General features: G+C 36.2%; 1 protein-coding gene across 4 annotated transcripts; it reads left to right on the forward strand.

Annotated features, from left to right (window-relative positions):
• The first annotated feature begins 576 nt into the window (after positions 1-576).
• LOC120542096 (oxysterols receptor LXR-beta-like) lies at positions 577-17,183 on the forward strand. Of its 4 annotated transcripts, none has more exons than XM_039774254.1 (9): positions 577-868; positions 2,143-2,311; positions 7,644-7,778; positions 8,225-8,485; positions 10,292-10,527; positions 10,640-10,819; positions 11,303-11,402; positions 12,933-13,141; positions 14,558-17,183. In XM_039774254.1, exons 2-9 carry the CDS (start codon positions 2,272-2,274, stop codon positions 14,702-14,704), a joined length of 1,308 nt encoding a protein of 435 aa, XP_039630188.1. In that variant the 5' UTR covers positions 577-868; positions 2,143-2,271; the 3' UTR covers positions 14,705-17,183. The 4 variants fall into 4 exon arrangements, with proteins under 4 accessions (XP_039630188.1, XP_039630187.1, XP_039630186.1 ...); XM_039774253.1 differs by having other exon boundaries at positions 2,147-2,311; XM_039774252.1 differs by having other exon boundaries at positions 577-746.
• The last annotated feature ends 538 nt before the right edge of the window (positions 17,184-17,721 follow it).

The raw sequence follows: 17,721 nt of genomic DNA on the forward strand, positions 1-17,721 counted from the left end.
GCTGATGGATATGCCATATATTGTGTATTGTATTGTTAGTTGAAATTTACTATTATTTCATCTATGACAGTAACAAATTCCTAGCATGTATTTTGCCTGGAAAGTTCAATTCAGTACAAATCGGTTCCTTTAGTGGCTTGAATATCCAAACATGCTACATGGAAACACATTATATCCTATAAGAATCTGCGGAGATTCCCTTTAATTGACTGATTAATAGGTCCAGTAGTATCCCAAAATATATTTTCATTTGGGTCTTACAGATCTGAAAACACGGAGGTTCTGGCAACATTTGTCACAGTAAACTTACAACATGTAAGGTGACTCGTGTTTTGCAGTAGCACATGTCTCCGCCTCTTCATTGCTATTGGACAAAGGTCACGTCAAGTATTTGCCATTTATGTAAGACTTAGAGCCGCTTCCTTAAACAAGACTGTCATCGCGGTCGCCTGCGGAACGGGGAGGAGTTATCATAAACTCTTGCACCCGCCTTCAATGAAAATCCTTATTGTCATTGGCTTAAGGTGCACGAGTATCCGAAATGATTGGCTACGCAGGCGTGCAATCAAACTAGACTAGGACGTTGTGGCGGAAACGATTCTTCCGGAACAGCTCCGAAGTAGACGTGTGACTGAAGTTAATAAAATACGAATAAGAGACTAACCCCAGTAAAACAATAGAAGTAAAACAGCGAAGTACTTAAAGTGTAGCGTTTTGCCGAGAATGCGATTAGACTGTCCGCCTTGGTAAGTAGGGCCGCGCTAATCCAATCGGGACTAGCAGCGGGGGTGAGAGGTCAGTTGTGCTGGTCAGAACTGGAGCGGGGTTTGCCCGGAACGTGGATCGAAAGAACGCTGCGGCAAAAAGAGTTAAGCCTTTTCTCAAGAGATTTAGATTATGTAATTTCACTGTTTTGTTTTTATTACAGAAGCAAGTACTTTCCGTTAGCCTGCATGATGTTAGTGTCATTTTTCTGAGAGGTGCTGCGTGTTGTGCCCCCAAATTCAATGTCGGCACTGCTGCTGTCTCTGGCTCTGATTAACGTACAATTAGCGACAATAACCGGCCTTTCAGCCCACTGGTCAGGGTTATTTTTTAAGTCACGATCGTGTAGAAAGTGAAAAAAGCCTAAGGTATATACTAAGTGTTGCAGGGAGAATATTTACGGAAAGCCCCATTGTTGGTCAAGAACTTAACTCTAGTTGAAAATTTATATTTTCATACTTTTTGTCTTATTTGATTTCGTTTTAAATGTACGTATTTCTAATGGTGCAGCTCTTATTAAAATAGCTCTGAAAAATAAAATTTTTTTAGCTTGCTTGCCAGTCACTGTATCCATGCTGTTTAAAAAAACTGAAATCCCCATATTTCTGCTCCATCAAGAAGATAAAGATTGATTATGTTTGTTTGAAGACTTCACACTATCCCCTTGTGATTCTGATTTTTGCACACTTTCTTTATATGGCAGGCAATAGAGTGTGAAGCACATTTTTTAAAGCATTTTTAAAGTTGTCAATATCAGGAAGCTCAAGTGTGCTTTATAATGTTATAGCTATTGAGTTCTCACCTCCTTATTCTCCAAAGATAGTCATTTATTCTATTAACCTTTGTAATCTTTTTGCCAAATGATATAAGTAATGGCTTATCTTCCATTGCCTCTGACTTTTACCTATCCATTCCCAAAACTACCTTTTCCATTAGATGACTACAAAAAGCTGCACTTGCATACATCCTCATATTGGGAGTGACTGAGTTGGCAGTAACCCAAAGTGCACATCTTTGGGAAATGTAGAAATACTTTTACACTGTATTATATATATTATAATAGTCCCCTCTATGAAATGAGGGAATACTCATTTACTGTACTCTTTTAAAAAAAAAAAACAAACAAAACAAAACTCATAAAAACATGTCTAGAATGTGTTAGTGTCACATAGTACCTGGGTCATGAATTAAGCCGAGCTCACTTAAGCCTATGAAGGTCACTATCTTTTATATCATTATTTTTCCAAATAAAAACCATTCATGTAACCACTTCTAAAGCACTGTGATGAGTACGGTTATCTAGCAGTATTGTGATCTTGATTTTTTTTGGCCTATGAGTAGCCTCTAACATGTGGTCCTCTTCTTTTTTATGTTAAGGTAGAAGGAGGTCCTTTCAACCCTCAAGTGGTGACTACCTGCTTTAACAAGACAGCTGCAAAACAAGACTATGTCTGTGGTGTTCAGCATCTGAGCCAGTGGGAAAATGATTTCAGCAGTGTGACCAATATGTCTGGCACAGCTGTTAGTGGGGTTGGCAACTCTACAGGTAAGCTGATGCTGCTACCTTTACATGGCTAAAACAAGAAGAGTATTTTTTTTTTCCAGTGAACATTATTTTCTCACTCTGGTAAAGCAACAGTGTTATTGGGACAGTGTAACAAACCGCACTGCTGTCTCATTGCTTTCTAACCAAGTTGTGGATTAAATTACTGTACCTACAATGTAGAGTTTGCATTTCATGTCATTATGACCTGAAGTTCTTTCCTATTGTTTTGTCTCTTGTAGTACCATACATTTTAACTGTTTTGGTGAACATGCCTGGATAGCTTCTTTTGTCTATGCCCAACTCGTGTCATTTCCTTTTGTTGATACTTTTCTCAATAATATTCAATAAACAAATGAAAAAATCAATTCCTTGTAGCTGACCATACCAGGAGAATATTAGTTTCTGTACAGAATCAGATCATGGCTATGAATCTGACTAGACAAAGAATTGCCAAACTTTTCTAACATTGCCTCATATGGCACTGCAATTTTAATACTGTTTAATTGATAAATGAATAGAGTTATTAAATTATTAGAAGTGTTTGGTAGAAATTTGAGCCCAACTAATAGCTAAGGCATTTTAAAAAAATCAGGTATACTTTGTAATGTATGCAAGCATCTGTTGGTCCGCTGCCTGTTTCGGGGTGGCGTGCTGCCAGTCAGCAGGTCGTCAGTGGTCTAACAATGGAGGGACAGCAGCAAGCCGATGGAGTTTTCAGCTGGTGTTCCACTCCTGGCGGCTGGCCTCTCAGTAGTTAGCAACCCATCAGTGGCTCTTAGCTACTAGAACGCTAAGGTAACCATCCAGCGGGTTAACATTGTCCCTGTGATGGCTAGCTGACCACTGTTATAGGTGGTGGCTCTGCGGTGGTTCACTGGCTGCATTTATTAACTGTAAAGTCAATGGACAAAATGTTCATTGATCATGGGCTGCTTTATTCCCAGACAATCAGTCCTATGCCTTAATTTTATCCCATTTTATCTAAGGTGAATATGAAGACATAATTTGGTCAGAGTTTTGATAAATTACTTTGAATAAAAACAAAACATCTGACTGCAGTGAGAATTCCAGCAAGACATCAAAATACACAGTGTTGTGCATTAAGAAATCAAGTCAAATACTGTATATTTTACAGGTTGGAAAAGCAAAGTTTTACTTTGTTAGGGTGTTGCTTAAAGGTTTTGAAACCCTGTTATATTTATTTAACATAGTAGTAGCAAAATAATTGAACGGGGGTTAACATTGGACTACAAGTTTTCAACAGATTTATGCATTTTATACATCCCTAAACATAAAATTTGGCATATTTCTTTGTGTAGTTGTGTCTGTGGCATGTGTACAGTTAGACACGAGTGTCTTAACCAGATGAGAGTATATTTGCCAATATTGCAATGGTGATTTCCATTGAAAAGAGCAAAACCAGTTCATTTGTACAGTTTTTTTTTCTTAATGAAAGGGACTCCAAAACTAGCCTTTTTGGAAATATGTTTAAAATTAAAGTTGTAAACTAGTGAAAAGTCTAAATTTTGATGCAGATTATTTTTCTAACCCTTTTTGATCTTCCATAATTGTATGTATATCTGAGGGGAATGTTTTGTGAAAAATATCTGCAGCCTACTTTGCTTTGAGGAATTTTATCCCATGTTTACTTTTGTCAAGAATAGTTGATTTTTTACTTTATAAATTGAAGTATGATGCTTTAATGTTTTGCAAACTAGAGAAGTCTGAGTATTAAAGAAATACTCCATGAAATTAAAAAAAAATATGGTACTTATCCCATGTAATTTGTAGTGGTGGTTGTGAAACTTTTTTGTCTAATGGAGAAAAAGTTTACAATATAATAGGAGGCAATACCAGCCAGATTTACAATATAAATGATGTAAAAAAAAAAATGTTCATAAAAAAACAAAAACCAGACTCACAAACTCAATTGAGTTTGAATTGAAGACTGATTCTTGACCAATGAATGAGAGGGAGAGGCAGATTCAAATGCACAGAATTATGTGAATGTGTGTTTCTTGTTTTTCTTGTATTCAGAGTTTTCCAGAAATAAGTGTTAATACATGTATTGTTTTATGAAAAAAATATATTCATTTTGCATGTTTTGAACATATGAATAAATAACAGACATATAGATTTAGCGACACAAATTACTTGAGAATTTGTTTTCTTTTTCCCCATGGACGTTTTTCACATTGTTTACCATTGTACAGCACTGGTCACCATCGGGTCCCCTTTAATCTGAATCTTTGTCATTTACTTTCTCCACTAAAACATTAGAGTAAAGTATTTTCTTGGCTGCCACTACAAACTACAGAGGATAAGTAACATATTAAAAACAAATCTTGGATAGAGTGTTCCTTTAAGTAAGAAGGAAAATTACACAGCCATTTCAGCTGATGGAAAAAAGATGGATGTTTTTGTGTATAATTTGGGGAGAAAAAGAAACATACTGTATGTGCAGTTTAAAACGAACTTGGGATAAATAAGAATATCTGCAGCTGTGATTCACAGTAGCACCAAAAGTAGTCCTACTAACGGACAACTTGGTCACAGCCCAAATTACACTAATGAGAGCAAACATAATTTTGTGTGCTTTGCACACTTTCTCTTGAAGCAAACATCTCTCCCGCTGTTTAAACACTGTTTCGTTAAAATAGTAAACACAGGAACAGTTTTATTTGAAGAATATTACTTTAACACAGATATAATTTTCAATGTCAAATGTTTAGAGCACCTAAATATTTTAAGGTGAACCTAAGTTGTACATTTTTAAGAGTGGATTTCTGACCCAACACATGTCTAGGATATTTGTATTTGCACTGTTCAGTGTTTCCATTGAGCAGTGACTATTCAGCCTGAGCAGACTGCATATTCTACCTTTCATGGAATTGGAGGAGTGTAGTAAACGGTGCATTACCACAAAGTACGAAGGAAAGACCAGCATATTCATGAATTTATTTGTATTTCTTTTGTTAGAAGAGTGTTTTTTTACAGACTATTTTCTACATTCATCACCAATAAATATTAAAGACAATTTGATTTTTTTACGTTGTCTTTCATGTATGTAATAACCCAAAATATGCAGAAAAAGATGCTGCACCAGAAAATTACCTCCCTGCATTACAAATCATAAAAGGAAGACCTTAACTTTTTACCTTCTTAATTGAATGTTAATCCCCATATAAATTAGGGCAAAAAATTGGAAACTGTAAATTAGATGGTCTAATGCAAGTAGTATAAAAATAGTTAATTTATCGATAGTTAATAATATCAACAAGCTCATGTGGAAAACTAAATGAAAGCTAGAGTTATGAGATCAGTCGATGAGATTACATATAATAATATGCTAAGCAGTTAGGTTCCAAGTTAACCCAATCTAGCAGTCAATAATCAGGACACCGTCTGAGAGACCCTCTAGGTTGCTGTAGTACATTTGACCAACACATTTCAGGTGATTCTTGCAAGATAAATGGTTTGATGTGGTAAAGTATAATGCTGACATACAAATGCATTCGTGGTGCTTTAATATTCAAGCGTTGCATATTCCTCAACTTAATGATGCGATACATTTTAAAGGTCTCACATATCATCCTCTATTCTGTCTTGTACAGCAGCGTATTTGACATACAGAGAAAAAAATCAGGGACACTGTGAAAATGTTTTTATGATTAAAGTAGAAATTACGGCTTTAATTTTGAAATATCCACTTTAATCTCGTAGTTTAAATTATCATTACATGAGACTGTCGTAAACGTCTTCTTAAAAATGACCTAGTTGTTAATCTCTAACAAGCTTCTGGGGCTTCCTCCTGAACTGACTCCAGTGGAAAGCAGCAATCACAAACACAGAGCATATTAAATTTATAATATTCCAGCTCTCTCCACATTTAAAATCCTTAGATTTATACTTGATATCACTGTCATGAAATGCATTAAAGTATGTATGTTACATTTTACAGATAAATTGTTAACTTCATTTAAATAATGAAAACTGTTAATAATTACACATAGTGGCCGAATGGGTTGCGCTGCTGCCTCGCAGGGAGTCACGCCCCTGGTGTTCCCTGCCTGTTTTACTGGTGGGTTTCCACTCTGTGCTCTGGTTTCCTTCCAAAAACATGAAGGTTTAGGAATTTGGTGATGCTAAAATGACACTAGTGTATGTATGTGCTTGTATTCACCTTGTGATGACCTGATGCCCTGTTCAGGGATTGTTTCTGTCTCTTGCCCGATATTTGCAGGAATGGGCGCATCCTTGGTTTGATTGTTTTAATCATTAAACATCCGTCCTTTTCAGGGATATTGTGGCATGGTGTCCTCAGAATTTAATGATGTTTCAGGCAATTCACAACACAGCGAAGCCGAACATTTTCTTACCTTGATGATATCTAGCACTGCCAGTCTTCCAGATTTATGTAAAGTATGCACACAAGTATAAACAGTACACCGCTTGCATAGCAGAAGTGTCCACTGGAGCACCCATAGCGTGAAGTATAAACCATGCCTTAGACTCACTGTCATTAAGATAACACAAACTGCTTATTCAGCATAACAAACATTATAGTCTATTCTTTGACAGAATATTTAATAAGAGAGAATTTCAGTGTTTTGGAATAACTGGGCCAAAGTTCAGATGTGAGTCTCACAGAAATATGATTACAAGACTGAAATGTGATGTTCTTGGCAGGTAGCCAGCTAATATGGAGCAGTTGCAACAGTAAGAAAGGGCAAAGAGTCTACCAAACACATGTAAGAAACTGATTGGTAGCAATACATTTGGCATGTGCTAGAACTGGTAAAGAATACACCACAGATACTAAACTGAAATGTTTACTTTTTCTTTTTATGTAATTATTTAATTCAATATTGTTAATATATAATATAAAAGAACTAAAATAATAGTTTTCCCTATGCAGTAGATATATTTTTTTTTAATATTTTGAAGGATATCTGCAGTTTTCAAGGTCAGTCTATGTACTGTATTTTTGGTACTATTCAACTTTATCCATGTGGTTATCATTAGGTCATGCATAATTATTATATTATTATATGTAAAGGCACAAAATTAAGAATATTGCAATGTGATGCACTATGCTTTAGTTAACATTTAGTTATAAACTGCATTTACTAAGGTAAGATACCAGAACTGTCGACAAACATAACTTTCTAATGAGTTGTTTCACTTTTGCTAGCTCATGGCTGTCATGACAGAAAAAATGCTATGTTCTGCTGTGATTAAGTGTCATTTAATAAGGTTCTTTTTAGTTCAGCTACATTGTGTTTCCTGCATTCTGATGAAGTGTTTACAACCCTTCTTCACAATTTAACAGACAGCAAGTTGCATAGTCATGTAAGTGATGCTGCTGGAACCGGTGTCACAGAGAGTGCAACTGCTGTGCACATTAAAGAGGAAGGACTGGAGTTTAGCAGTGAGAATGCTGAAGATGGGAGTGTTCCACCTCCAGGTAAGGAAAAAAATGATGACTTTAAAACTCCTTTCACAAAAAAAGATCATGATGTGTTTCTGCTTTTGTAGGGATTATTAGCATGGCAACCATATGGACCTATAGGCATGCTAGGTAACCTTTTCTGCAACATTGGGAATTCATATGCCTGAATGACTATAGTTTTATCTGCATTTTCACTTTAAGCACAGAGCCTTTTGTCTAGGTAAACTAAAGGCTCACATTTCACTGTGTAAATCTGAGTAATTATCTTTACATGTCTAGTTTCTGATTATTAAAACAGTAACCACTGGATTTATAAAAATAAAAAAGAGCTTTGTGCTTGTATTTTACATAGAAGTCATTAGAAAAATAATGATGGAATTATTTATAGAGGCATTTGTTCTTGTATTTTAATTTATATCATACTGACAAGCCCACATCTTTTTTTTCATTATTCACTCTAGAGGAACGCAAGCGCAAGAAAGGGCCTGCTCCCAAGATGCTGGGTTCTGAGTTGTGCAGTGTATGCGGTGATAAAGCCTCGGGCTTCCATTACAATGTGCTGAGTTGTGAAGGGTGCAAGGGGTTCTTCCGTCGCAGTGTGATCAAGTCAGCACAGTATACCTGCAAGGGCAGTGGTTCCTGCAGCATGGATCCCTACATGAGGAGGAAGTGCCAGGAGTGTCGTCTACGCAAGTGTCGCCAGGCAGGAATGCGAGAGGAGTGTGAGTTTTATTTGTATACATTACATATTTTTCCCACACTCATTGTTTTACCTTTTATTAATTAAATGTATTAAGTACATGCAACACTGTCAAAATTATGCTTATAAGGATAAAGCAAGCAATTATAAAGTGTGCTATATGTAGTCTGAAAATTGTTTTTGGATGGTCTAAATACCTAAGAATATTGTATTTTCACAGTAACTTTATTAAAATTCACAAATGTTTATGTAATGGTTCTTTACTAGAGAGGATTTCATTAGATTCATTATTATTAGGGGAAAAACTGCCTGAAGGTACAGTATGTTCAGTCTAAATTAAATGATTGTAGAAGACACTGATCATTTCCAGTTTTGCTAGGGTTTTAGTTGGCACACAAGGCTTGTTAAGTAGCAGATTTAACAGGAATGCTAAAATTCATCTGCACATCCCCCTTCACCTGCATTTCTGAGTAGATTTCTGAACTCCAGCTCATACCAACCTTTGGTCAGTCCTATACTTCATCTGCTAACAAAGGTGTAAATCACTTTGAAAGCAACCTTGATCCAATCATTTATTCAAACAAGCTGCATTTATCTCCTCTGTCTCTCTTTAAAAGCTGATTTGCCACTCTCTTTTTGGCAGAGCTGAAAGCTGATAATCTGTTCTCTTTCTCAGCTGAAAGTTGATTAGCCACTCTGTTTGTGGCAAGAAGCCATCCTCTTTCTCCAGCTCCCGCTGCCACTCCTTGGATTTGCATGGGGGTGAGCATTGGGCCACTCAAGCTACTCAAGAAATGCTCACTTGGTGTGGCCATCTTCAACCCCCAAGCCTCCAACCTACACACTCCTCGGGCCTCTCCTCCTCCCAGCTGTCTGCCTCTTTCCTCTGCACTGCCTTTATTCTCCCGATCCTGTCTGCCTTCTCCTCTCTTTAACTGCCATCTCTTTTTTTTTTTTCCCGGTTTTCCCATTTTACTGCCCCTTCTGCTGTGCAGGCTCTTCTTATATCACCTTGTCTAATTGGGCGCAGGTGTGAGATGCTGTTCCCTCCGAGGTAAGAATGAGGCTCCTGACTGACACTTACATTTGCAAGTGTATGTGTGATCAGCCAGATGCCTTAACCATCCCAAGAGCGAAGCACATTCGCTCACATCCACACCCGATTGGAGCCTGCACATTAATGGGACCTGATTATTTATTTAAAATCTGCCCAACGCCATGGGCCACTTATCACACCACTGTCTGACATCCTGTATATTCAGTTATCTTATTTCCATAGTATTTGTGTTTATCAATAACTTGTATTATTCTGTTTCTTAAAATGAGCATGCTTCAGTTACTTAGATGTATTTCTAATGTCTGGAAACCCTTTTCTATAGAGGAAAGTAAAGGGAATAAAGTGGGAGCCTTAACAAATGATTTAAATAATTACTGGCATTGCCAAAGGCAAAACTGATTATTAGTCAATCAGTTCATCAATTTCAATCACTTTTTTTTTTCTAGCATCCATATATCTTTTCCTATATTTATTTGGTGTCTGGGTGGGCTCAAACAAAGCTTCTCCACTAGCTTCCCTACTCATTTTCCTACATTTATTTAGTGTCCATGGGTGGGAAAAACAGAAATTTCTGAATTTCCTATGTGGTAGTATTGCACTTTAGCATCTTAAAATTTATAGACTAAAGTGACTGACAATGTAACCTAAGACATTTTTAATGTTTTTTTTCCTAAAGAGAACTGGCCAGGAAGCACTAAGTCTTTTACAATATGTGATACCTACGTATGGCTTTTGTTGCTCTTGTCGTAGTCATTTGTTTTGTTTTCTCAGGTGTATTGTCTGAGGAGCAGATACGCATTAAAAAACAGAAGAAGGTTGAGGAAGAGAGCGGGGCAGGGCATAGCCCTTCCATGGTGCTGAACACATCTCCTCACACCACCTTAATGGGCTCATTAACTCCAGAAGCTCCTCCATTAACTCCCAGCCAGTCTGATATGATCACACAACTTGTGGCAGCACAGCAGCAATGCAATAAAAGGTCATTCAGTGATCAGCCGAAAGTGACAGTAAGACACCAATTTACACTTCTCAGCATTAATTTTAATCTTCCAAAGTACATGTATTTGTCAGAATGTAGTATGTATCTGTTGAAGCTCAAAAAGTCTTTTTATGTTCTAGCCCTGGCCCCTTAATGCTGAGCCCAATAGTAGAGAGGCCCGGCAGCAGCGATTTGCCCACTTCACTGAACTTGCCATTATCTCTGTCCAAGAGATTGTTGATTTTGCCAAGCAGCTACCAGGATTCCTTGATTTGTGTCGGGAAGATCAAATAGCATTGCTGAAAGCTTCAACAATTGAGGTGGGTATGTTATTATTTTTTTAAACAGTCTGCTGAGCAAGAATTGGTTTGGCCTTTTAAAATGTAATAAAAGACTTATTCAAAGGAATGAATTGATCGGAAAAATTAGTAGGGAAGATAAAATTATGGGACATTATTATGGGACATTATGGGAGGCCATAGATTCAACTGTATTGGTTTTGTAGGTTTAATCTTTGGCAAAAGCCATCTCACATTTGATGTATGAACTACAATTGTTTGGTTTCTTTGTTATCACATGCCCCTCCCTTTTCTCAGCAGCAACATAGATCTAATAGTGAGTATACAGAGATTGCATCATCAGTAGTTTTTGAGATAGACTACGTGAGAACATGATAGAGAGTGATCTTCATCCAGTTTCTTGGATTAAGTGAATGATTTATTGAGGAATCTACCATTTAAGTTATATGAATGAACATATATATTATAGAATATATAACAATTCCACCCTGTGTATTTTTTTAGATTATGCTTCTAGAAACGTCACGTCGCTACAATGCAGAGAATGACTGCATCACTTTCTTAAAAGACTTCACCTATAATAAGGAAGATTTCCAGCGTGCAGGTAATTTCCACTTTAATTTGAGTTTCCTATTATTTGATTTAACAGTTTTGTAAAAAAATTCAATTAATATGACACTGTTCAGTTGAGCATATAGTAAGTAATACTATATTTCACATCAAATTTAGCTTTAACATTGTCCCCTAGATATGTAATCTAATAATCTAATATGTTCTTCACACTCAAAAATACTGAAGCATCTAAAGATTAACCAAGAACAGTGTGTTAAAAATTCTCACAAAATTCTATAGAAGTTTTGGACAATTTAATTAATGGAATTGCTTTGTTTTATAATTTTAAGTAGGTTTGTTCTTTTCTCACTTTGTTAAAGTTGGTAGGTTAGGATTTTTCTAATTCAATTAGACAAGGGAATGAACAAGCAATGAGGTATAAGATAACACAATAGATTTCTCACTATGTCCAGTAATAGTCAAAAGACTGCTATTGTTCTAACATAAGAGGGAGAGTAATGGTTTTTCAAATGAAACAGGAGATATGAGATCATGCAGGTCGTTTAAAAGGCAAGGGTTTGAATCGATGAAATAACAAAAACAAAAATGTCAGAACCCAAGCCACTGACAGGAAATCAAAGAAGAAAAAACATGGACACTGGTTATAGTATGCCTCCTAAATAACAGTGGCCAGGTAATGTCACACATCTCAGCTTCCATTAGGAGCAGCCTCTGCCATTAATAGTAATACGACTGAATGGCATTTGAAAATGCACAGAATGGTGGTGCCTAAAAGTAAGAACAAAATATAAAGTGGCAGCCCAAAAGTATAAAATTCAAAATGAAAATAAAATTGCAAAATATGTGTAAAATGGGATTCGGGACATTCCACAGATTTATAACAGTTCTAAGAAATTGTAAGTAATAGTGGTTTTAATATTGAGAGGAAGTCAAACTTTTTTCCAGTATAGTCTTGAGTATGGAATTACTCCAAAACATATGACCAAGTAGGAAAGGCACCTGACAAGATAGCATATGCAGTGATCACTCCTTTATCATGGGGGTTGCGTTCCAGAAGCCATACGAAAGGTGAAAATCCACGAAGTAAAAACCATATGTTCATATGGTTGTTTTTATATATTTTAAGCCCTTATAAACTCTCCCACACTCTTATAAACATGTCCTGCACAGTTCTACAGCATAAACCCTTTGTATTCTCTTAGATATTAGGTAAGATTCGTTGAAATTATTTATGTAAACACACTGTTTTTATACAGTAAAACCTAAATATTTTAAAGATATCGAGCATCTCCGATACTACATATGTTACAGTCATTATGATAGACACATCGTTTTGGAGCTATAACGAAGGGCTTGACTATGCACAAAGATAAACACAAAAGAGCACAAAAGTGATTCTTTTCTGTACACACTGTATGTATGTATGTATGTATGTATGTATGTATGTATGTATGTATGTATGTATTTATTTAACTGGACCTTATTAGATTTTACAGTCACTCTGAAGTATGCGTCTTATTTACATTAATGCTCCTTTCTTTTTTTTTTTTTTGTACTGTAGGTTTACAGATGGAGTTCATTAATCCCATCTTTGAATTTTCACGGGCTATGCGGTGTCTTGCACTAGATGATGCAGAATATGCTCTTCTTATTGCCATCTCTCTGTTTTCTGCCGACCGACCCAATGTCACCAATCCAGAGCAGGTGGAGGGCCTACAGCAACCTTACGTGGAGGCTTTGAGAGCCTATACATGTATCAAGCGGCCACAGGCAAGTACCCTGGTCTGTCTGCTACCTAGTTTCCCTTTGTATCTGTCCTACCAGCCATGCATAGGTGATGCATCCTGACCTGCTTCACTGAGAGTTAACTGTCCAAAATTTTTTTCTGTTGTCTGTCTTAGTAGATTTCCATATTAATGCTTGGTTTTCTTATGTATGTGCTACAACAGCTTTTTAAATGTCTACCGGATATATAATGCTTTGGAAGCCCTCCTTTAAAATTAACAGTTGATCTCCAACCTGCTTAATCCATTTCAGGGTTGTTGAGGGTAATGTCAAGTGCAAATTGGGAACCAGTGCTGGTCATGCGGTACAAGCAGTATAGAGAGTTGTCTGTTTCATGTTGCTGTGGAAAGGATACATAAACAAGATACTGGCCCATGTACTGATGATTGGTGCAGCTGACTAAGAGGTGTCTGTTTCGTGGGATGTATTTATAAATTACTGTTCTCCACTTCCATATCCTCTCCTGCACTACTTTTGTAGGGTCGTTGATGGCAATAAATATGATCGGCCTGTTCTTCATAAGGCAGCCAAATTCCCCAAAAACAATTATGCACCCATTTTTCTCCATCATAGTCCAAGGTCTCATTAATTTTTACTGCATATTTTATAGGGGCTTTGGATCAACCATCTTGGGTTTGCATCCCCATACTACCATAGGTTTTCCTACCATATCCCAAACACATGCGTGCTGGGTTAATTGGTGATTTCAAATTAGTCTTTTATGAGTGTGGGTGTATGAGTGATTGGGGTCCTGTCATCGGATTGGAAACTTGTCCCAGCTGCTCTCTTGCCCTTGATGTAGCCATGGTGGGCTCTGAACATTGTGGTCCTGAGTTGTATTTATAGTTTGAATCTATTATGTTTTGTTTTCCCACAGACTTAAACAGAAAACTCTCACAATTAATAGTAGACTTAATATTGTTATAGCTTGTGTTATTTTCAAGATACCGCCAGTTAACAATAGAGGAAAGAAAAACAAAAAAGGATTTCCTGAAGAAAATAATCTGTTGGAGGTTCCATATGTATTTTAATAGTCATTTTTCTAAAATCCACCATCATTGACAATGAGGCTACCTCTGACTGGATGTTTCTTTGTTAGTTACTTTTGATCCACCTGTAACAATGTTATGTATAAAAACCCAATAGGGTTTCTGTTTAGATTAAATTTATCTTTTCATCGTGGTCATTCATTTTGTTGTTTTTTTGTCCCAAGTCCAATTTGTTTGCAGGCTTTTGTCGTGATGATGTAATAACTCAATAAGGCAGTTCTGACTTTGTCTCTTGAGATGGAAGAGTCTGAAAACCTTTATTGTTAAAGCAAATCCAAAATATAACACTCAATCAACTTAAATCATCACAGATGACCCTTTGGCTCACAGTGTTTCATTGCATTATTCATAGGACCACCTGATGTTTCCACGAATGTTGATGAAACTAGTAAGCCTTCGGACACTGTCAAGTGCACACTCGGAGCAAGTGTTTGCACTCCGGCTTCAAGACAAAAAGCTGCCACCACTCCTGTCTGAGATCTGGGATGTTCATGAGTGACTGGACAGAATTTATGGTTATATGGAATGGTAACAAGAGGACTTGGAGGAAAGACTGATATGGGGCCATACTTAGAAGATGGATGGCTATGCATCAGGAAATTCGGAGGCTGGCTTCCTCTGTTAAAGTATGGGGGTGGGGAGGGGGGATCACTAAAATGCTGTCTTCTGCTCTAATCAAAAGAGAATAGGTTTGTTTGAATAGGTTTGTTTCTACCTTCATGGTATTGGTATGGATTCTCAAGATTTCTCAAATTTAATAAGTCAAATATTCTGTCAGTAACTATAACAGCAACAGATATTTTAACCTGCCCAAAAGAGGTAAACCTTTAAGTTTCTCTGCGTTAATTAGAATTTTATACTTAAGAAAAATGGGGTCTAGATGATTGTCATTTGTTTTTATTCTGTCTTATCAGAAGCATTCTGATATCAGCAGGGAATTCCATCTGATGATCTTAACTTTGCACTATTTATTATGATTATAAAAGGTAACTTGTTCATTCATGCACTCCTTAAATCGTGCTCAAAGGTAAAATAGATGAAGACAACTTGCATTGGAACATAGCAAGGTTGTTTATATATGTAAATATTCATCCATTTTTCTGAACCCACTCTTTCTTATAAAGACAAAAGTTGCTCAGTCAAGCAGTCCTATGTCTGGCTCCATGCTGAAGTAGCTAAAGTCCATTGGCATTAGACAGTGACAAGGATTTTTATATAAAAAAAAAAAAACTAAATATAAACATATTCATCAATCTGATGAATCCATGTTTTTCCATTATCAGATCATGTGAACTTCTATTCTGTAGCAGCAGTCACAAATCAGGAACCAACCAGTTCTCCAAAATGTAGATTGTTGCTGAGTACAGAAATCCAGAGGTCCTCTCACTGTGTTAACTGTGTTGCCAATTAATCTAACATATATATATTTTTAAGATGTGGAATGGAATTGGCATACCTTGATAAAGGGTAAAACGTGCATAGTCCACAGTCAGTGATTTCACCAGGAGTTGATCCCAAATTCATGCATCTTGGAAACAGGAGTGCTAACCATTATGCTGCTGTACTGTCCCCTTATATCCTGAAATTAACTGAAAAATGTTGGTGAAAGTAAAACTCTGTTTCAAGGGCAGATAAATTAGTATTCCTTACTTCAGTAGAAGATTATCGTTTCCTTTTTCATAAACTTTATTCTGCTATAACAGGTGATGTCTTCCTGACAAGATTGTATTTTAAGGAACCTGTTCTAAAACACCTTCCATTTCTAATATGGTAAATGTCTTCTCCCACACATTTCCTTATATGTTAATGTTCCTTTTCATTTCACTCTGTTATTTAACCAATAACTGACAATCTGACTTAAAAAGCACTACTACTCATTATAACCAAAAAGCCACAATCCATAACTTTGTTGTTTTTGTATTTTTTAAACATCTCTGGACTGAAAAGTCCACCTCCTTAGTAGAATCGTCTTGCAGGTCTTGTGGAGGAAGCCACGGGATGAAGCAACATATGAAACCGGGTTTAAATACACTTCTACAATGGTAATGAAACTCCCTATATGTAAGCTTTAACATTCACTAACCCTCTGTCACACAACAACACTCCTGACAGACTGAAAGACATTTAAAGAGAGTGTAACTTAGAGCACTTATATGTATGTATAGGAAAAGAATGCACAACTGAGGTGTTAGTATACACTGTCCCACCCCCACCTTTATCAGGGTAAAGCTGGAATATGATTATTTGATTTACACAATGGAGATTCTACTGCATTTGGGGGTGGCAATGTAAATTCTACAATTTTTATTTATTTATTTTGGGAGGGGGGTTCTGTCTTTTTTAATTCAATACCTTCATTTGTTCTGTTCCATTATTATGCCAATGCTATATATACTTGTGTTTTCAGTTCTTTAAGTACAGTCCAGAGTTTAGAAGAAAAAAAAATCTTGTGTAAGTATTATATCACAATAATTTGTGAACAAGATAACAGTGATTAAATATAGCTTGTTATGCAGTAGTTTACAAAATTATAAATAAGCAAGGTTTGATAACGATTCTCTGAAATACACTGCCAAACAACACTATGTTGTCAGTATGAATATTGCTGCTTTTATTTTCATTTTTGTGAGCTTCCCTAAATGTAGTACCACTTCTATGGAAAAGATCCCTTTCTACATAGAGCAGACATCCATAACTGAAGAATGGAGGCTGCCTCAGTTTACTACAGAAACAGAAACTCCCTTCTTCAAATATTTTTTTCTTCTGTTAGGTAGATTCACAGGCTAATTTTTATGATCCATTAAACTGAAAAATGTAAATAGCTACATTGTTTAATTGACGACTAATAAATAGTTAAAGGAGCTATTAATGCAATTGTGTCAATTTGTAGAATATTTAAAGATTACTGTTTCAACTGTAATAAAAAATTTGAGGGAAAAATTTTGAATTTTCCCATTGAATAAACCAAAAAGGCTTTGTGTTGTGTGTAGTGATTTTGAAATGTGATATGTATTGAATTTTCCTTTCTTAACCTGAATAAGTTAGGTTTTTCAGGAAGGATGAGATGCCATTGGGAGAATGAAAGTGGAAAAATACCACAGGGGTTTGTCAAATGTGACTTTCGTAAGAAGAAATCCCTTTCAAAGCTTGTATAAGCAACTGTTTTGCTAATAAGAGTATTTGTTTCTTTGTCAGTCATTATAGTCCAGAAAATGAACTTGCGTAGAGCAACCAGAAAACAAGGGTCTGTAATCAGATTGATTGTAATCCCTTTTTCTTTTGTGATCAGAATTTTGCTGGTGTAAGACTGAACCTGATTTAAAGAAGAAGCAGATTCATTGAAATGTTGGGTTTTAATTGTTCAGAGGTTGAGTTAAGGCACGTAGGGAGAATGTTTGTTTGCCTGCTCACAAAGCTTGGACAATCAAAAATATCATGTATAAAACTAGTACATGTTAACATAAAACATATGTTGTTCCATATTATATAAAATATAGACAACACTAATATATAAGG

Source organism: Polypterus senegalus, chromosome 13, assembly GCF_016835505.1.
Source record: "Polypterus senegalus isolate Bchr_013 chromosome 13, ASM1683550v1, whole genome shotgun sequence".
Taxonomy (NCBI): Eukaryota; Metazoa; Chordata; class Cladistia; order Polypteriformes; family Polypteridae; genus Polypterus; species Polypterus senegalus.

Coding starts and splice junctions, on each gene's coding strand:
- LOC120542096 (XM_039774254.1), top strand. CDS start 2,272: ATGTCTGGCACAGCTGTTAGTGGGGTTGGCAACTCTACAG. Junction 2,312..7,643: donor TGGGGTTGGCAACTCTACAG/GTAAGCTGATGC, acceptor ACAATTTAACAG/ACAGCAAGTTGCATAGTCAT. Junction 11,403..12,932: donor GGAAGATTTCCAGCGTGCAG/GTAATTTCCACT, acceptor TTTGTACTGTAG/GTTTACAGATGGAGTTCATT.